This window comes from Pagrus major, chromosome 24 (assembly GCF_040436345.1).
Source record: "Pagrus major chromosome 24, Pma_NU_1.0".
NCBI classification, from domain to species: Eukaryota; Metazoa; Chordata; class Actinopteri; order Spariformes; family Sparidae; genus Pagrus; species Pagrus major.
Window position 1 is genome coordinate 19,547,650 of NC_133238.1, and position 19,807 is coordinate 19,567,456.

General features: G+C 42.6%; 1 protein-coding gene across 1 annotated transcript in view; it reads right to left on the reverse strand.

The window, feature by feature from the left end:
* The window catches only part of LOC140992385 (receptor tyrosine-protein kinase erbB-4-like), a 295,571-nt gene that overhangs the window by 13,894 nt on the left and 261,870 nt on the right, over window positions 1-19,807 (reverse strand). The window contains exons 21-23 of the mRNA XM_073462698.1: window positions 4,489-4,644; window positions 1,216-1,291; window positions 833-979 (exon numbers count right to left, since the gene is read on the reverse strand). Coding sequence (XP_073318799.1) covers window positions 833-979; window positions 1,216-1,291; window positions 4,489-4,644 — 379 coding nt within the window. The remainder of the gene's footprint in view (window positions 1-832; window positions 980-1,215; window positions 1,292-4,488; window positions 4,645-19,807) is intronic.

Below are 19,807 nucleotides of genomic sequence, written 5' to 3' on the forward strand. Positions count from 1 at the left end.
AGCTTTCATGCTAAACTAAGCTATCTGGCTTCTGGCTACAGCTACATATTAAGCAAAGAGATGTAAGAGTAGCATTGACTTTCTCATCTAATTCTAGGAAAGAAAGTGAAAATGTTGAACCCCTATGTTTTATGAGTGACGATTTTACCCATATCACCTAGCCGTTCCGAGGCTAGCCCTAACCCTAATCCTCACCAGAAAAATGTTGGTATAGGTAATCTGTGCATGTAATTTACGTTACATCCAGCAACATCTAGTGGCTGTGGATATGACAGGCACAAAGGAGGAAGTCAGGTGATGTAGCAAGCCTTTAAGATCGACAAAGACGGAGGAGGTGGGGCGGACAGACGGCTCAAACACAAAACTAGTTAACTTACGTAACTTTGTGAACTTGCTTTACTTTTATATAACTAATGTACTTATTATAACTAAAGGTGTGATCTTATCTCAAGTATTTTGGTGCCGAATAACGAGACGTCAATGTTTCACGACGTTCACGCAGTAAGGTATGAGAATGTGTTGCCCTTGCAACATAGCCATCAATTGCAATGTTAAGGAGCAACTTACCTGTGCTTTCAGTATAGTGCATTTCATCAGCACACTGTATCATCTCTTTCATTTACCTTTTCATACAAGAGGTTGGTATTTTTTCTATCTATGATTGCACTTTTAGGACTCTGGGGGCATTTATTTTCTTCCAAAAGTGCAGGAATACATCTGGGAAATATGTCAGAGGCCCACTTACATAGCTGCTTGCATCTTATACACCATGTTTTACATATAGGTGCTTGGTTATTTGTTTGTAAAAGTGTGTTTGTGTGCGTTTTCTCACATTTGACCATGACCATGTAGACATCTATGGTGCAAATGGGCGGCTGCGGCAGACGTTCCCCTTTCTCCAGAATGTCCGGGATCTCCCGCGTTGGGATGCCGTCATACGGCTTGCCTCCGAATGTCATCAGCTCCCAGATGGTCACTCCTTATGTGTGGAGGTAGGAAGTCAGGGCAGTGGAGGGGGGAAACAAGAGAGGAAACAGACAGAGAGAGATGGGAGGGTGAGACAAAGAGACAGAGAACAAGAGAGAACAAGATGAGCAGACAGATAAGGGGGCGAAAATGCAAATAGAGGAAGCAGGATTTCAGGTCATTGAATTCCTCCCACAGGTAGAAGCATAAGATGTAATGACGTCAAACGACAACACATTTGTCACCCACCATAACTCCACACGTCACTCTGATGGGTGAACTTCCTGTAGTGGATGCATTCGAGAGCCATCCATTTAATGGGCATCTGAGGAAAGAGGAAGAAAAGATACATGAAGATTCTGATTTTATGACAAACATTGTATTTATTTACACTTCAGTTCAGACAATTTTTCCACTACGCTACGTTGCTCAACACCTGCCCTCCCTTTTAATCAGCCGTTTGGGAGATATCGGGGAATCGACAGCGCTCTCAAGCATAGTTTTGCTTTGCTCAATATTACTCAAGTACTGTGATTGATTAGCTTCAGTCTAACCCGGGGATCATCGACGGCGAGCGTGCTTTTTAAGATACTAAACGAGATTGTATCGGCTGTTCGTCTCACATTATCTCCGTAGCTGGTAGGTTGAGAGCGGGTGTGTGAAATAGTAATAACAACGGGCCCTTTGACATTCCTGACAAGGACAATGGCACACATCAACATATCCTAACTGCCATATGATTTCCATATTGACTACAGAGGGCGAATTTTCTTGCGGTAGAGCCCACTGAACAAGGCAATTATCATGCCTCTCGCATGTGAACGCACACATGCACACACACGTACGTACACGCTGCGGTCATTTAAAATACAGCCTCTCCGTTCTGTGTGGGAGCCCTGAAACATGCGCTCGCTCCCTCCGGGGGAAATGAACAGGAAGAAGGGGAAATGAAAAGCTTCAGGTTGGAAAACGCAGAGCGCCTCCACTTTTCACGTCTGTTGATTTATCTCTCGCGGGGCGTCTATTTTTACGGCACACATGTAGATCCGCTGACAACAGCTCGCCATTTATCAAGGCATCAATGAATACCGACACGGTGCCAATCACTCAGACGGTTGCGTTCGAACACACCTGGTCCGCTTTATGAAAGTACTTTTTTCTCATTTTTCATTTGCGCACAGATAACAGCTCAAACTCAAGATGCAGCGGCTTCCTCCCGGCCTCCAGCCGAATAGATGCAGCAATGAAACCAGCCAATTTAATAAAGGGAGTTGATCAGGACAGTTTGCATAGTAAGTCTCAAGCGGGGGGAAGAGAAGGGGCTCCTGATTAATGTAGTCTTGGTCCCCGAACAAAACAAACTGATTGGAACTGTGGCTGCATAATTTGTTTGGATGAAGTGCCTCTAAATTGTGTTTTTACTGAAGCTAGGCGCACCAGACTCTTCCCTGACCAGAAGCTCAGATATTGGACACACAAAACATATTCCTTCATGGGTTTTTTTTTTTTTTTTTTGCCTCTCAGCAATGTTTCAACACAAGCAGGGAGCTATCGTTTCTTTCTGGCTACATTTGAAAACATAATTTACATGTGAAAGTGTGTTTTTTAGGCAGAAAACAAAGAACTAAAAATATGGTAAAATGCCTGGCAGCTAAAACGGCCAAACTTTTCCTGAAATTACAGAAAATACTATTATTACTGACAGTGAATTACTGTAACGTTATTATTTCAGGCCGAATAATTTAATAAATATTTTTTACAGTGCACGTTGAAATGCCTGATATGATAAACAGGCTGAATCTTCTTCTCTGTCCTTGTCTGTTGGTCGGTAAAGTAAAAAACTGATACATAACAGCCAACATCTGCTCAGCTGGAGCCATTTTTCTGTTTCCTCTGTTCTGCCCTTTAATGCTCTCCATCATCAGCCTCCACTTTACAGCCGCACTTATGATTTAGTTGCTTCTCATTTACATACACACATATTTTTCTGTTGCCGGGCCCCCCCGAGCGAGCAGACAACAGTGATTTGCTCTGAGGTTATAAATACAACCTTGTTACCTGAGGGAGAGAAAGCAAATCACTATTTCATGTTCGCGGAGTCGTCTGACAAAATAAATGCAAATGCAAGTTAATGGCAGCAGGCGTGCTGTCTGATTGGCTGTATTGATGCTTCAGACGAGTGATCACAGAGGAAGTAAGAGGTGACGGAAAGTTGTCTCCGAACCTGAGCTGCGACGATGAATCGATCAGTGCTCAAGTATTCAATTCTTCAGGGTGAATAGTTTCTGGTTTTCTTGACTCCTTTTTGACGGTAAACTGAATATCTTCAAGACATTTGAGGACGTCGTCTAGGGCTTTGGGAAGCACCGATCGACATTTCATAGACCGAACAACTCACAGATAAATTGAGAAAATAATTGACAGGTTAATCGACATAAAGATAATCGTTAGTTGCAGCTGTCTTCTTCACGTTAAAGGTGCACTATGTAGTTTTTGGGAAGAAAGAGAAAAAACTTTATTGATTGATTTTCACGCTTAAACAGACTAAATAAACAAACTCTCTTTGTTTTCATGACTGAATAAACTGAACAAACAAACTGACCTTAAAGGACAACACAATTTCATACTGTCTCATTTTGTTTATTTGTGGTGGACCCTGCCACCTTTCTAACTTTAAACAGTGTTTTAAGGACCTTACTTTCCTCTGAGAACAGCTTGTTTATTCACTTATGGAAATAATAAATACAAGCCATAACTCTCGTTCCCTGGCAACACCTGCGGGTTTGACTAATATCTGCAATCAAGGCGCTTACGCAAAGGAAACGTTGTTCACTACTCCAGCAAATAATCCGAACCTTAGATACAACTCAGCAACGAGAGGTCGAGTAGTCCGCTCAGCTCATAGCTACCTTGGGCTGAGCTATTAGCCAGAAAGTTAATGTTATGCTAGCAAGATTAAAACTAGAAAATGCATTTCCTGCTGAAAATGCAGTGTGAATGCCGAAACACGCATACTTATACTGCTCATACTGCCTTACCAAAAGTATGTGTGTATTAAAGTTAAATAAAATAAATGATAAATACTAATACTTGTTGTTGTTTACAGCCACTTTCGACCTGACAAAATCAGCCCTTTTAGGGTATTACGTCACGTTCTGTTATTTTGACAAGGAAAAAAACAATCTTTAAAACCTTTTTAACAAGAATTAAACACTAAACAGATGAATAAAAGACATAATAATCAGCCCATAATAATCAAGCCTTGCTTACAATCTAAAAACATACAGCTACATAGATGTACACACTTGGAAACACACAGTTACGTCCCTCTTCACCAGCACTGACCATTTGTTTTCTCACCTTTTGGTTGCACTATTTACTACTTATGTCACCCGGTGTTATGTAAGCTGCCTTGTGTGTTAAACTGCTCTCAGCCGGTTAGTACACACACACACACACACACACACACACACACACACACACACACACGAAAAACACGCTCACGCCTCCACTTACACCAACCTTGCCCCCGTCTGCGTTGTACTCCTTCTCGTCGGCGTCCAGCAGCCGCGCCAGGCCGAAGTCGGTGATTTTGATGTGATTGGGCGACTTCACCAGCACGTTTCTCGCCGCCAGGTCCCTGTGGACCAGCCTCCTCTCCTCCAGGTACATCATCCCCTGAGAAACAGAGACAGAGGAAAGAGAAAAGGTGAAAGAGATGAAACCTCTCGCGGAGCCGTTTATCATTTTAGATTCCACGATCGGAGCAGTCTGAGATCGTCGATGCGGTAAATGTCAGCACTAACATAAAATTATTGTCATAACTGTCATCACCATTAACCGCACACCCACTCAGACATTTAGATTCAATCTTCCATCATTACCGTAACTCATCTATATGTGACTCGAGGAGACAGGAAATACAAAGTCGCTTTTATAGCATTCCTGACATGTCAGAGAGTCGGAAGTTTAGACTTTTGACGAGTTAGAAAAACAGCCTCTCGCATCGTAATTCTCGGTGCAAAACATTGCTCAACTGAAAGATTCCTGAGGGGACGTTTCCAACAACACGGAACCGGCTCAGTTCAACGTAACACAAATCCTGATAATCAGAAAAATCGGTCTATACCTAGTGTAGGCGCCTGGTTTTTAAAAAAGGAGAAGAATGCATGGAATAAAAAAGATCTCTGGTTCTGCTGTATCAACTACATTACCCACAATGCCACTGAGTGACATCACTGAAGGCAATTCATCAGATTACATCCAGCTTCCTCTGAAGCCACAAAAGGCTTTAAACTGCTTTTTCACATATGCAGTAGTTCTCACCAAGACCTGTAAACAAACTTTAATGTGTAAAATTGGTGGAGTTACCCTTTAATTCCTGCATTTAACATATATTAGACATATACAAGTTGCTTAAACTAGATATTACTAATACGTTATAGAGCAGCTGCTCCAACTACAAGATAAAACAGGTTCTGGCTGCGTTGGCGACGCCAGTATCTACTTGTAACGTGTCCAACTCAAGTGTAATCTTGTTCAGTCATCACAGAGATTGCGTCCCAGACATGTCGCCTCTGTGTCCGCCGTAATTGGGGCCATTTTCAAAGATGGCTAGACAGCGAGAACAATGGGTGTCCTTCCAATTTGTTAACGTTGATTATGAACACCCGATGAGCAAAAAAAAACAAAGCCTCGAGCAGAGAAAGGCCCTTAATTTGCTGCTCAATGGGCTGGATGGAGCCGGGACTCTTTGACAGTCGCACAAAAAACCTGTTTGCAGCTCAACAAACGCGTCACCTTTTTCGAGATGAATACACAGGAGCACACATCACAAACACTCCGGCCTGATGCACGTACACACCTCTTCTCCGTCTCCTGAACAAAACAGGCGGAGGAGCAGACGGGCAAGGCTGGGCCGATTGAAGTGTATTAGACTGGATGTTAAACAAGTGGATGCCACTTTGCGGGCGGATCAATAAAAACACCTCGGCGAGGAGGAGAGGCGGCCATTGTGCTCGGCAGACAATATGAAATTCCAACCAAGGCCCACGCCTCCGCTGGTGCGAGAGAATCATCGGCCATTTGAAATACTTAGGGTGTAAATACTGTATATATATGTGTCTGAATGTGTGCGCGACCCACGTTTGAGAGGCACATTGTGTTGAAAACGCTCCTCGTGGCGAGTCGCCCCGCTTCGTCTCCTCCCAGACGAATGTGAGGATAAATCGATAGCGCCGACGTCTGGCTCGCTGCTGGCTGAGCCCTCATCCATCATCCGCCCGGCCTCGCCGAGACAGACGCAGGCAGACACACACTTACACACACATGCTGACAGCGGAGACCACCCAGAGACCACCTATGGACATATCTCGCTGAGCATACATGGCGACTCTTGCAATATTTCTATCTGTCAGTCTCTTGGCATGTCAAGATCGGGAGACTTCCTACTTCCTCATCCTGTCTTCCCTCTTTTTTTTTTTGCTAAAGTAGCTCCTGTGCCTCTTTCCTCTCAAAGACAATGTGCTGGGACAAGACCCAAAACTCCCCCCCTTTTACTGAAAGTGTATTTAAAATAGATTACTTCTGCAGGGTTCGGGCAGGCGATCAATAACAATGCTGATTACAATAAGCCCGAAGACGGCCGCGCCACGCAATATTTATCCCCGATGTCGACGTCGAGAGGAATTAGGAATCAATGGCCCACACAGTCCATTAATACACTTCGACTTAAAGTGACAGGGCAATGAGGGGAGGCCATCGCACTGACAGGGGGAATGTACGGCAGCTCAAGGAGCCAATTAATTTTCAGCCACTCCGGGCGGTAAACAGCAGCGTCCCAGTGGAGGATGTGGGGGCAGCCTCGGTTTCAGGTCGAGAGGGCCCCGCTGATTGTGCTGCTTTAACACTGCTTAAGTGCTGCGATCCCCAGAGTTTCCCGAGGTCCTTTAAAAAATGGAAGTAGAATTGGATAATTTGTGATTACATAACCTTTACGCTGCGGATCATACAGGAACTTGCAAGGGACGTAATTAAACCTGCCATGTTTAGTAAACAACATTTACTGCTCTGTTAGAAGTAACCGACGGAGCACTAACTCTCCTTCATGCTGTGTTACCTGTGTATGACGAACAGGTGGAGGTGAAGAGCTGCCCTGATTGGTTGCAGGGTTCGGTTTATTCCATGCCGGTCATCTAATAAATCATACATGAAGCAATCTTTGTTTGAATCCAAACTAAATTGAGTTGCTAATCGCTTCCTTTTAACTTCTTTTTTACTTTCATACTTCCTTCCTTTCTTCCTCTTTACCTCCATTTGGCTTCTTATTTACTTCCTTTGTACTTCCTTCTTTAATTTTCTGCCTTACTTCCTTCAACACTTCCTTTTTAATTCCTGTTGCTTTCTTACCTCCTTCTTTCCTTCCTTTACCTCCATTTTATTACCTTTTGTACTTCCTTCTTTAATTTTCTAATTTACTTCCGTTTCACCTACTTATTTTGTTTAAACCTCTCGTTAACTTCCTTTTTTTGTTAATTATTTCCTTCTTTACTTCCCATTTGTGTCTGTGTTTCCTGCTTTAATGCCTTTTCACTCCCCTCTTTTTCCCTCATTACTTCTTCTTTTACCTTCTTTAATTTTCTAACTTACTTCCTTTTCACCTACTTGTTTCCTTTTAACTTCCCTTTGACTTCCTCTTTACTTACATTTTGCTATCTCTATACTTCCTTTTTACTTTCTTCAATTTTACGTCTGTACTTCCTTCTATACGCCCTTTTTGCTTCGGGTTTACTTCCTTCCGTACTTCCTTTCAACTTCCTTACTTTGTTTTTTACTTCCCTTTTGCATCTGTACTTCCTGCTTTACTTCATTTTCACATCCCTTTTTAGGAGGGAGCCAAAGTACAATACTGAGGCCTGAAATGCACCAATTTAAATTTACTACCCTCAAAGAAATATGCTGAAGCTCCCAAATATCCACTTTGGAAACAGCAACATATTTTAATTAGCCCTTCATATTTAAATTTCCCTGATTGGTTGTAGGGTTTAGTTTACGACTCCACGTCGGTCGTCTAATGAATCATAGATGAAGGAATCTATGTTTGAGGAAATTTCTGCAAAAATCCAAACTAAACTGAGCAGCTATCCCCAAGTTACAGCAACAACAGCTTGAATGAATAGTGAACGTGGAAAGTACCGGCCTGCCTGTCTGCCCGAAAGGCAAAATCACTTTGTGCTCTCTCTCAGCCATTATTTTTTTCCTGCGGAGAGAGCAAAGCCATCTGCCTTGGAGGAAGAGTTACATTTGGAGCTTTCCACGGCACTGCTGCACTCAAAGTTCAAAGTATAAGTCTGCGGCTGACCTTTAGAGGAAAGATGATGTAGGTGTTTATGTACAAAAATGGAGTAGGAAACCATCTTGTCTGGGTCTCTTTGAGTTTGAAACACTGGAAAACTTCTTACTCTTACTTGCAAAGAAGTATTTTATGCACAAAGTTAAGATTACTCACTGATATAACCGAAGCTATGACCTAATATCCAACTTCTTTAAGAAAGGCGGCGTGTTTTCAGACGCCAGCAATCCACACAAATGCTCCTGAAGTTTATATGAGACCTTAAGCAGTGAATACAGTCCAAGGCCCTTGTGGACTTAATAGAGGAGAATCTTAAAACCTGTGACACCGTGACACCAAACAATGTAACTGTAACATAAAAACTTATGGAGGGTGACTTCTGAAAGGCTTTAGATATTCTCGTTTTCTTTTAATCGTTCCTTTTAACGTCCTTGCTTCCCTCTTCACTTCTTTTTTTAACTCGGAGTTCTTTATATTCTCTTTACTTCCTTCTTTAATTTATTAGGTTACTTCTTTATACCTCCTTATTTCTGTTGAACTTAAATTTAACTTCCTTTTTATAGAATAATAATAATAATTTTTACAGAATATTTCCTTCTTTTCTTTCTGATTACCTCCATTTTGCTCCCTCTTTACTTCCTTTGTACTTCCTTATTAAACTTTCTTTCTTAATTCCTTTAAACTTCATTTATACTTCCTTACTTTCTTTTTACCTTCCCTTTTACTTCCTTCTGTACTTCCTGTTGCTTTTAACGTACTTAAGTTTTACTTCTGTACTTCATTCTTTCTCTTTTTACCCACTTCTTCCTATTTACTTCCTGTTTATTTCCCTTACTTTCTTCTGAACTTCCTTACTTCCTGCCATACTTCCTTTTATTTCACTTTGCTTTGTTTTCTCCTTCTTTCCTTTCTTTGCTTCCTATTTATTATCTCTTTTCATTTATGTACTTGCTTCTTAAATTTTCTAGCGTATTTCCTTTTTACCGATTTATTTCCTTTTAACTTCCCTTTAACTTCCTCTTTACTTACATTTTGCTACCTCTTTCCTTCCTTTTTACTCACTTCAATTTTACGTCTGTACTTCCTTTTTTACGCCCTTTTTGCTTTTGGTTTACTTCCTTCTGTACTTCCTTTTAGCTTCCTAACTTTGTTCTTTACTTCCCTTTTGTGTCTGTACTTTTTCTTCCTTTTTCTGTCTTTCTAGGAGAACCAAAATATGATGCTAAGAAATGTTAATTTAAATTTACTTTCCTCAATGAAATTTGCTGAAGCTCCGAAGGCATATTTGAATTAGCCCTTTGTATTTAAATTTTGCCATACTGTTCATAACCTGTGTCATTTAACTTTGATGCTGGGTGAGCTTTTCTCAGTGTGGAACAAAATTATAATGCAAATGTTGACATGAGGTCAGAGCCGGATGAACTGTCACTGTCAAAAACAGCATAAGCATTGAATACATTTGTCCGGTTCAGGCGAGGCCTCCATTTCCAGAAAACAAGTACTTGAACTTTATACGAAAGGTCCTGTGAAACATTTTCCCAGCAGCTTGTCACACAGCTTCATGAATCACATGCTACACTGGAGCATTAAGGTTAAACACCCACCAGCGCTGTTGCACATCCCAAATGACACCGGTTCATGTTTTAAGCCCTCAGAGGATGAAGTGCTACTATAGTACTTTTGAATAATTTTTAAAGCCAAAAACATTGTACTTTATGAAAGTTTTCGAGAGCTGCTTAGCCAAGACCTTTGCAAGAGTCACACTGTGCTTAAGGACAAGTCAGCAGTACTGTCACTCATTAGCTATTCTCTGAATAAAATGTGAATGTGCAGTAGAGTTCAGGATTTTCGGCTGATCGCCGTGCATGCAGACAAATATTTTAACAACCACTACTTGACTGTGATTGTACGAAAAGGGCAAGTCCTGCAGGCTGATGCTAAAAGTCAGAGCATACACTGACAGCAGAGTGCAGCAGTTGTTTGTGAACACGCTGAATATCCCCAGACTCCCTTTACAAATCGCGTGATTTTAAGAGTTGCTGCGTGAGGAGAAACTTAACATACTTTGCAAAAACAGCCATAGCAAATCCTAAGTAATTCGAGCTTTTGTGCAAATTCGGCATTAAATGCAACACACTGAGTTTTTTCTTTCCTTGTAAAAAGTGTCTGTATGTTGAGGCGTAGCTGTGCCAGCCTGACTGCTTTTGTGCCTGAAGTGCGTCTAACCTCCTAACAGCTGTCTGAACACACTGAGCATTTACACTAAGTTCATTAAAGAAGACAATATTTCATTGATGGTTAACATGTCAAATTTAAGAAATACAGTAAACAGTGACGAATAAAGGCTACTTGTTTGTTCTCCCTTGAGAAATTCCCCAGACTCCCTTAAAGAAACGCTCAATTTTGAGACTTGTTGCGTGAGGAGAAACTTTATAAACGGTGTGAAGCACTGTCTACATCACATTCTTAACTACTTGTTAATTCGGCAAACATTATACATGAAGATGTGGTAATACCAAATGTGAACAGTCTGTAAGAGACCAACAATAAATGTACTACGAATTTGCAGTACAGAAATGCCAAATTTAAGGCATCCTCACCAAAAAATACGGATCATGTTCTCCTTTTATGTAAGAAAGAAGTACATCAGCATGTTGCTATCAGACTTTTTAAACTCCCAAATGTTAACTTTATCCAGTAAAATGCAGAAAATAAGGCTTTGATTTGTTCTTTTTCTCCTTTTAAGTGTTGAGTCAAATCACTCGTGAGAGGATTGCGAATAATTATTCTTTACAGTTTATCCTTTTCTGACCCGACGCTGGCTTACCAGGCAGGATAAAAATCTGATTTTTAAAACAGCACCAAAGGTCTTTTTTTCATCTCCGCAGCAGAGTGCTGAATTGTTTATAGAGGCTAAAAGTTTTCTGAAGCACGCAACGGACCGGGTCATGGCTGGTCTGCGACCCATTAGCACCTCCTCTCTGGCAGGAAGAAAAGAAGACTAAAGATCTGAGTTCTCAGTAATGGAGGAAAACAAGAGGATGAAACCAGGCATGAAAAAAAGAGTGGAGCGGCGTGGAGCTGCAGGGAGCAGCGCACCTCAGCGGGAGAGAAAGATGTTGTGGAATAAAAGATGCTGGGTATAAAGGGGAGCAGTTGGAAGGTAAGAGGAGCCTGAGGAGGATGGACGTAACCAAGTATAGCCGAGATTTGTCTGAGATATTACCAACATTTACACAACTTCTATTTGTTACCAGGAAACAGGAAGCAGTGGCAAACATCAGGGGTTAAACAGCTCAAGGGTCTTTACATAACGACTCGATACGGGGCTCCAGACTAAGTTTTCACACTGGTTGCACCGGTGTGCCTCATTTAGATGCACCAGCGCATAGTTTAGGCTCACCCAATACATTTTGGCCCAATTTTTAACACATTGTGTAAATTATGTAAAGTACGACCAATGAAAATGTGTAGTCGCACAGGTTTTTGGGTGCATGTGCGATCAAAAAAAGTTAATTTTTCGTATTTAAATTGGCTGTAACATTACATCCAGTGCTTTATTAATAGGTAGATATTTCTACTGTGTCGACTTCAAGGTTTTCTATTTTTGTGTGATACCAATTGAGCCTGTTTTTCATTGGGTTCACGAAATTTGCAAATTACAGCTTGTGATCGCTTGGTTAGTTGCATCCTAGGAATTAGAGTAAAGCTGTCGGCCTTTACGTGAATTTTTTTCAAGAAAACCCATGAAAAGTTCTGAGTGAGTTAGCATGGAACGACCCTCTAATGACAAAACTCTTGGTTACAAACGTTTCCACGACTTTATTTGGGAATTCGTGTCGAGAAGAGCCGGGGAGGAGAAAAAAAAGCCGAGGTGCTCAGTTTCTCACAGGAACCAGAAGGTGAGGTGCCTGTTTCCATAGGGAGCGATAAGAGCGCCACATGTGGTGCAACCCCCACCCACCGCCTGCAAACCCCGCCGCCCCGCCGGATGGGTGAAGAAGCAGCAACAATGTGAGCAATATGGGACTGTCCGCATGCCGAGAACTGGGACCAGCGCGATAAGGAGCGCGCACAATGGCTCCGCTCAGGTGGCGCAGGTGGTCGTCTGTCATGCGCTGTGTGCTGCGCTGGAGATAGAATGGGAGGCATTCCCACAGAGCTGGCAGTCTCCAAAGCGTGTGTGTGTGTTTGTGTGTACGTGACAGAGAAAAATAGAAGGAGGGAGAAGGAGCCAGTCAATAGCCAGATGCGCCTCTCTTTAATCATGTGTATATTCACATGAGCGTGTAACAAATTCTAATTTCATTCTGACAAATCGTTATGAAAGTGGAGTTGAATACTTTCGAAAAGCACTTTTACAGCGTGGAGCTATAACCAATAAGCTCCAAACTGCATCATCGGATGGTTTTTGGATGGTTAATGAACGATCCAGGTGGACGTGACATAATGTGACACAGTTAACAGCAGCTCAGCGGTGGCACAGCAGTCGGCGTGCAGGCCCATTTACCTGGCATTCAGCCGTTGTAGAACCACAGCGCAGGAAAAAAAAACCAAAAAAACGCACCTATCTATCAATCTGAGTGTGTTCGTGTGTGTGGATCCCTGTGCACCTGTGAGAATGAGGGGTTTGAAGAGGAGATAAAGCACGAGGAAGCAAGGGAGGGTGAAATTCCCCTCGGTGGGAGTGGATTCTAAGAACAGTGTCGGATCTTATCGGAGCTTGATGTCTTTCCTACTTCCGTTTTTTTTTTAATTATATCCACCTCAGGAGAGGGAACCAAATGTAAAATTATCTAAGCTCTGTCACCATGATCTCAACTCCCCCGTGGGATGGAGAGATCCTTCCAAAATGTCACTGTGCAGGCAATAAAAGACCGCTGCTGGCAAATTTACATGTGCAAATGTCAATAATATTTTGTGGCGGCTGCAGTGGAAAGTAGAAAAGGGGGGAGTGGCAACTTTCTGATCAGTGAGATAAATTTACCCCCTTCTGGATGGTGATGGTGATATTAAGTTGCAATTCTCAAATCAATAATTAGCTGCAACAAACGGTGGCATTTGCAGCTGAATGTCTTCGCCTTCGAAGCCTCAATTAACAAATGTTCGAGATGTCTATGAGCAGCCACGCGGGCCATAATGACGGGTTTCATAGATAGCTTAGCGGCCGCCGAGTTCGACAGGTGAAACCTAACAGAAAGGAAAAAGAGGGAAATCAAAAGGGAGGGAATGGAGTGAGAACATCTGATCCTTCTTTGAATCGAGTGAGCGCCAGGCTGCACACTCAACCCTCGCAATAATGCATATAATTTGTCTGCGACTTGCTGTGTCACTGAGAAGTTGTAATTTTTAATCACAGCGGATAATTATCACAGTGAGAAGCTGTTTCTTGATTCAACCTGCCCACTTTCTGACACGGAAAAAGGGACAATTTGTTCTGATGGCATGAACACGCAAATGTGGAAACTATGGAAGCCCATTTCTGCCAGTTAAAGGCAACATTGTTAGCTCATAATTTCAATATTTTAAGCTCATAATTTTGCCTTTTTATATCATAAATATGACTTATCATGGGCATGTTTTTTTCTCACCATAAGCTTAGTTTTCATCTTATTCTTCTTCTTTAACTGGCGGAAATAGAAACCACCATGTACATGAGTGATAATAGAAGTCATTTATGCATATGCTTGGCTACACAAACAAGTTTACAAAATGCTTTTACTTCCCTCCCTCACCCCATCCTGTTTGTTTATTAATAGGGCTGCTATTATCAAGAAAATGAAAACTCAACTGCAGAAAATTGATTTGTGTCGGATCCTGTTGGAATTATTTGTTGCTTGTTTTTATTAAAATGACATTTGTAGGACTTGATAATAGAAGAAAGTTTGACGCAGTGTGCAGATTTCAGATGAGAGGTTGACAGAGAATCCCCGCAAAATTTCCCGCCGCCACCGCCGTGTATCCGCACTCTCGCATACGCCAGTGTCTAATGAGCCTCGGCTTCAGGCGTCATGAGTAATGGGTGTGTGTGGAGAGAGGTGACCAACCCAATCAGGCCTTCCCTACCCAGTGGATCTGGCAGTCAAATCCCTCCCCTTATGCATCCTTGAGCACTGCTGATCCTCACAGATAATTAGAAAGACCCGGGGGGCTTATCCCTCCGCTGCCCGCTCTCCTCATCACCTCTTCCTCCCTCCGTCTCCCTCCGTTCCTCATTTTGTTGCATCAGCAGGGACACGTGTGGACTCCCGGGGACCGGTCCGTGTGCGTGGAAGAATTTGTGAATGCGTCGGAGGACGAGGGGAAAAAACTGCTCAGGGTGCACATTAGTTGGTTTTGTTTTGTTTTTTATGATGTCTGATAGTATTATGGGTTGTGCTGTTTGGTAATCACGGCGTGATGTGCTTCCCAACAAGCTTTGAGATGCAAAGAATTGTGGGACTGCATTATTAATGAAGCCCCTGGGAAAAGAAGTGCTGAACATGGCTCACTACCATATAGCTTGCTGACAGTATTAAATCCACCATAACTTAGTATAATGTGTTTTAGTAGAAAATACAGACTGGAATAAAAGGAGTTGATTGTATTCGTAGGCAGTGAACACATCAATCATTCACTATGTATTATTGATGCTTGCCATTTAAAAGTCTTTTTCAGCCAGTTCCTACAAACAAGTGAAGTCTACAATATCCAATTTTTGTTATGATCTTCATCTGAATTCAGTATACATTCCCCATGTCAAATCTATTTAGTTTTGTTGTTTGTTTGGGGGCCCAGAATGTATGTTTTTTGGACAAAAATCCAGAACTTCTTCATAATCGGATGAAGTCTGTTGTCACAGAAATGGATCCATCTGTTGATACGTGAACTCGGCCTTCATTAAAGGTCCAATTTATAAGAAAGTTGTTTTTAGAGACTCATTACCAACTTGTCAAATACTGACGCTTTGGGATGGGCAGCTGACCCGACCTACAAACTGGGAATGCGGCTCAAAAATCAACCGTCTTACAAAACGTACCTTTAAGATTGAATCCAAATCAGAAAAAGTGAGTAAGTGGACCTTGAGTTGGGATTTTTAACTACTTTTCCTGAGGTCAAACAGGACTTGAGACTAACTTCCTCTGAACAGAAACTCTCAGTCCTGCTGTGTGTTTAGCTGCTAGCTCTATTAGCTCCTCTTGCTGTAATTGCCCCTTAGCTGAAGATACAGCAGGACTCTGCTGCCCAACGGATGCTAACAGCTAAGTAGCTCTCCTGACAGTTTTGACTTGGATTTGTTGTAACATTATGAGGGAAAATGTAGGATCTTTTTGATTGCTGTAGACCTGCATAAGACCTGAGGTGACTTTGCAAATTTGAGGTTTCTTATGTCACCAAACGTCCTATAAAGTGCTTGATCCATGCATTGCAACCGTGGTTCTGATGTTCCCCGACACACATCAGACTCGTTATGTTTTCTACACATGTTCAGCACGTCAGTGATAAACACGCAGAGGTGGAGAATATGTTTCACCTCCAGGCTGCATCGCGTTTGCCCATCAGCCGTTAACAGGAATCTAAATGGACGTTGTCGACAGCAGTCGTGTTACTCTTCAGTTCAAAGTCGTAATTGGCTTTCAGTGCAGAGCAGACTGTTTTCATCTCTCTAGTAGTTAATTGCTCCTGCTGTAACACCTTTTATTTATATCTACAGGATAGCGGCAGGCACTGATATCTGGTATCGTGACACCTGGAATATTCTACATTTCCTACATTTCTGAATAAATGCATTTTTAAAGAATTAAGAATGAAAATTCAGGTTTCTGCCACTGAAGTGTTTAAACAACTGACCAACGGTGTCGGCTTTCTAGTGAAGACAGTTTTAGGACCACATTAGTTGACATCCTGATTTAAAAAAAGAGGACATTTGGGTGTTTTACCAGCAAATATTAGGTCCAAAGAGGTCACAGGATTAAAAAACTGGAAATCTGAGTAATTGCAGCGGCAGTGTAAATGTCTAAATACACGTCTCCAGGCCTTAATAAGCATGTTGCATGCTAGAGTCCGTTGAGACGTCCCTCTCATTGAGATGCGATGACATGATAGACACAAAAGCACAGGAGGAGGGGAGGTGATTTCATTCAAAGCCTGCAATCCATCCTCTGGTGAGGGAGGGGACGATGAAGGATATATAGTATGCTGAGGGGAGGGAGGGAGGAAGCAGAGTCGAGGCTTGGCTAATGAGTACGGGCGAGATGTGTTTGCTCAGCACAGGGTGGCGTTTGCGGTGGAAGCGAATGACACAGAGGGCTCCACACTAAGCCTGACCAGATTGGATCTCCTGCCATCGGGTGGCATCCCCGGGGAGCCACCGCGGGACGCAAATCCAAACACACACTCCGATGTGGAAGCTAGACATCCCTGCCTCCACACATGAATGCACACATGTGGGGCCAAAGATCAGGATCCAAATTTAAAAAGTCTCCAGATTTTATTTTCCCTTTCCCTGACTAAGCAGTGAAGGGAGATGTCTGCTGATATGGCCAGAAAAGGAAGTGTGCGTGTCTACTACACTGTGTATGTGCTTTTCCGCTTTCACACACATGTTTCTATGCATATTTAACCATGACGTATACAGTATCAAGCTCGACTTCGAGAAATTATTTAAGGTCAATGTTCAGCGCCATCATTAGCACTGTCAATCTGTAAAAATGCCGTCCAGAGCCGCCGTGACAGCAGAGCGCAACTCTAACTGGAGGACTTTCCCCCGTAGGGCATGTTGTGCTAATGTCAGTCCACGAGATAGCCGACGGGTATGTTTATACGAATCGCTCTACTCCCACCAGCGTGGCCTAGATACGAGCCGCCCGTCCAACAGCCATCCCCACCTTCGTCCCCTCCAAAAAAAAAAAAAAATCGGGACCCACTGCCAGCCCAGGGGGTTCGGTGCCAAAGCCAATCATTTCACCGGCAGGACAGCGACTGGCTGAATCTATTCTACTTTCATTAGACTGAGCCCGAGGAGAGAGACCGTGAGAGGAAGACAGAGAGAGGGAGAAAGTGAGAGCAGAGGAGAGCCAAATTAAAAGACTCCTGTAGCCCCGCATACACTCAGTTCCGATCCCATATTTAATTCAGTGATTGATTTGTTCATTAAAATACATCCCAAACCTAATTATTCCATTAATAATCCAAAACCTAACGGAAAAAAATGCTCTGTGTATGTGTGTGTGAGAGAGAGAGACTCGGTAAGTGAGTGATAAAGAGAAGATGGAGACAAGAGGGAGACGGAAAGGCAAGAAAGAGGTCATTTCTTTTGTGCAGAGAATTTCCTAGTTTTTCTACAACTGCACAAACATATGTACGCAGGCAAACACACACGCCGGCATGCTTGGAGTCACTTGGGGATATTTGGCCTGGAGTGGGTAATGTACAAGGAGATGTAGGGCAAACTGTGACCTCTGTTAACCCGAGCAAAAGGTCACTGTGGAAACAGAAGGATGGCATATTTGTAAAAGGAGAGGAGATGCAGCTGCTTACATGTGCGTGGAGGGAAAGGGAAGGGAGGGCAAAAGAAGAAGAGGAAGGAAAGAAAAGGAAGTAAAGGAAACGACACAAACAGGGCAGGAAAGGAGATGAAAAGAAAGGAAGCAAGGGCAAGGAAACGAAAGGAAAGGGAGGGATAAGGCAGCAAGGAAAGGACAGAAAAGAAAAGGATGCAAAGTGAAAGGAAAAGAAAGGAAAGGAGATGAAACAAAAGGAAGGAAATGACAAGAAAGCTGAGGAAAGGAAATGATTACACAGACAGTAAGGGCAATAAAGGACACAAATAGAGGAATGGAAGACAGGTAAGTACGGCAAAAAAGAAAGGAAAGGAAAGGAAAGGAAGAACAGAGAAAAAGAGGAAAGAAAAGTGAAGAGAAGAGAAATCGAAGGGGAACTAAAGGAAGAAAATGCCGACAAAGATGTGGAAATAAAATTGAACAAAGCAAAGGACATGAAAAGAGAAGATAAAATGAAAGAAAAAGGAAGGAATAGGAAAGGAACTGAGAACATGGACAGTAAAGGAAATAAAGGAAAGGACACAAACATAAAGAGGAAGAAGGGAAAGAGAACAGAGAAATGGAAGATGGGCTAAAAAGGAAAGGAAAGGAAAATAAGGGATAAGGCAGAAAAGGAAAGGAAGAACAGAGAAGAAGAGGAAAGGGAAGTGAAGAAAAGGGAAATGGAAGGGGAATGGTAAGAAAAGGGCAGAACTCAACATGAGGAAAGGAAAAAACTGAGGAGGAAACGAACATAAAGGAAGGGGAGGAGAGGAAAAGAAAGGAAAGGACGACAAAGAAACGAAGATGGAGACTAATAAATTAGAGGCTATTCACACAGATCTATAGAGACCTCTGTGTGTGTCCTGTGTAATGTGTGTAACTGCATGTGTGTGTCGTTATGCGAGAGTCAGTCATTGTGTGTGTGTGTGTGTGTGCGGCAGCAGCAGTGGGGCAGCCCTGAGTGAGGCTGTAGATTAATGGGGGCCATTATCTCAATGCCCAAAACACTCAGTGATGAAGAGTCACTGCCTGGCGACGGGCCTCGGCCAATCAATTTGCAGCGCAGCGGTCACCTGCCCGGGTCAGAGCCCACATACGGCTGGTGTTTGTGCTGTTGTTGTGGCGGTGCGTGGGGGGGGGGGGGGGGGGGGGGGACTGGCAAGTTGCCATGACATTATGGTGAAAAAGGAAAACTGTTTCTCTCCGACTGGTTCATATGATTTGGCAGCGAGCATGGACCAACTGCAGGCAGGATTTTCTGCATCACAGTTATGTATTTTTACCTTTTTACCTGTGAAATGCAGATCGGTACCACTCCCATGTCTGTCCTTTAAATGTGAAGACGGCACACGTAGCAGATATAACTTAGCTTAGCATAAAGCTGGCTAGCTCTGGCTTTGGCAAAGGTAACAAAATTCTCCTGCCTGAACCATTAAATCTCATCAATAATTACATTAAATCATTGATTTGTTGAATCTGATTTAGTTACCTTTGGACAGAGCCAGGCTAGCTGTTTTGCTCTTTTTCCAATCTTTATGCTAAGCTAAGCTAAATCTGCTACGTGTGCCATCTTCACATTTAAAGGACAGACATGGGAGTGGTACCGATCTGCATTTCACAGATAAAAAGGTAAAAATACAAGTGTAGTATCAACCTCTTCCTCCTAATGAAAAAACTAATTTCCCAAAATGTCTTTTAAATAAAAAGGCTGAATGCCTCTTCAACAACTCCCCATAATACTACGAGGTGCTTAGTAAGTCTTGGTCCATACTTCCTGTGGCCGAAAGATGTACAAATCTTTATTTCTGACTCTGTCCTTACCTCCTCCCCCTCTCCTCTGTCCTCTATCTTAACAACACCCTTTTCAAAGCTAACTGAAGACCGAGGGAAAATGATTCTCCCCTTTGCCAGAAAATTGTGTGTCTTCCGAAGGATGCTCTTTCTCCTGGAGGACAGGTTCCCCATC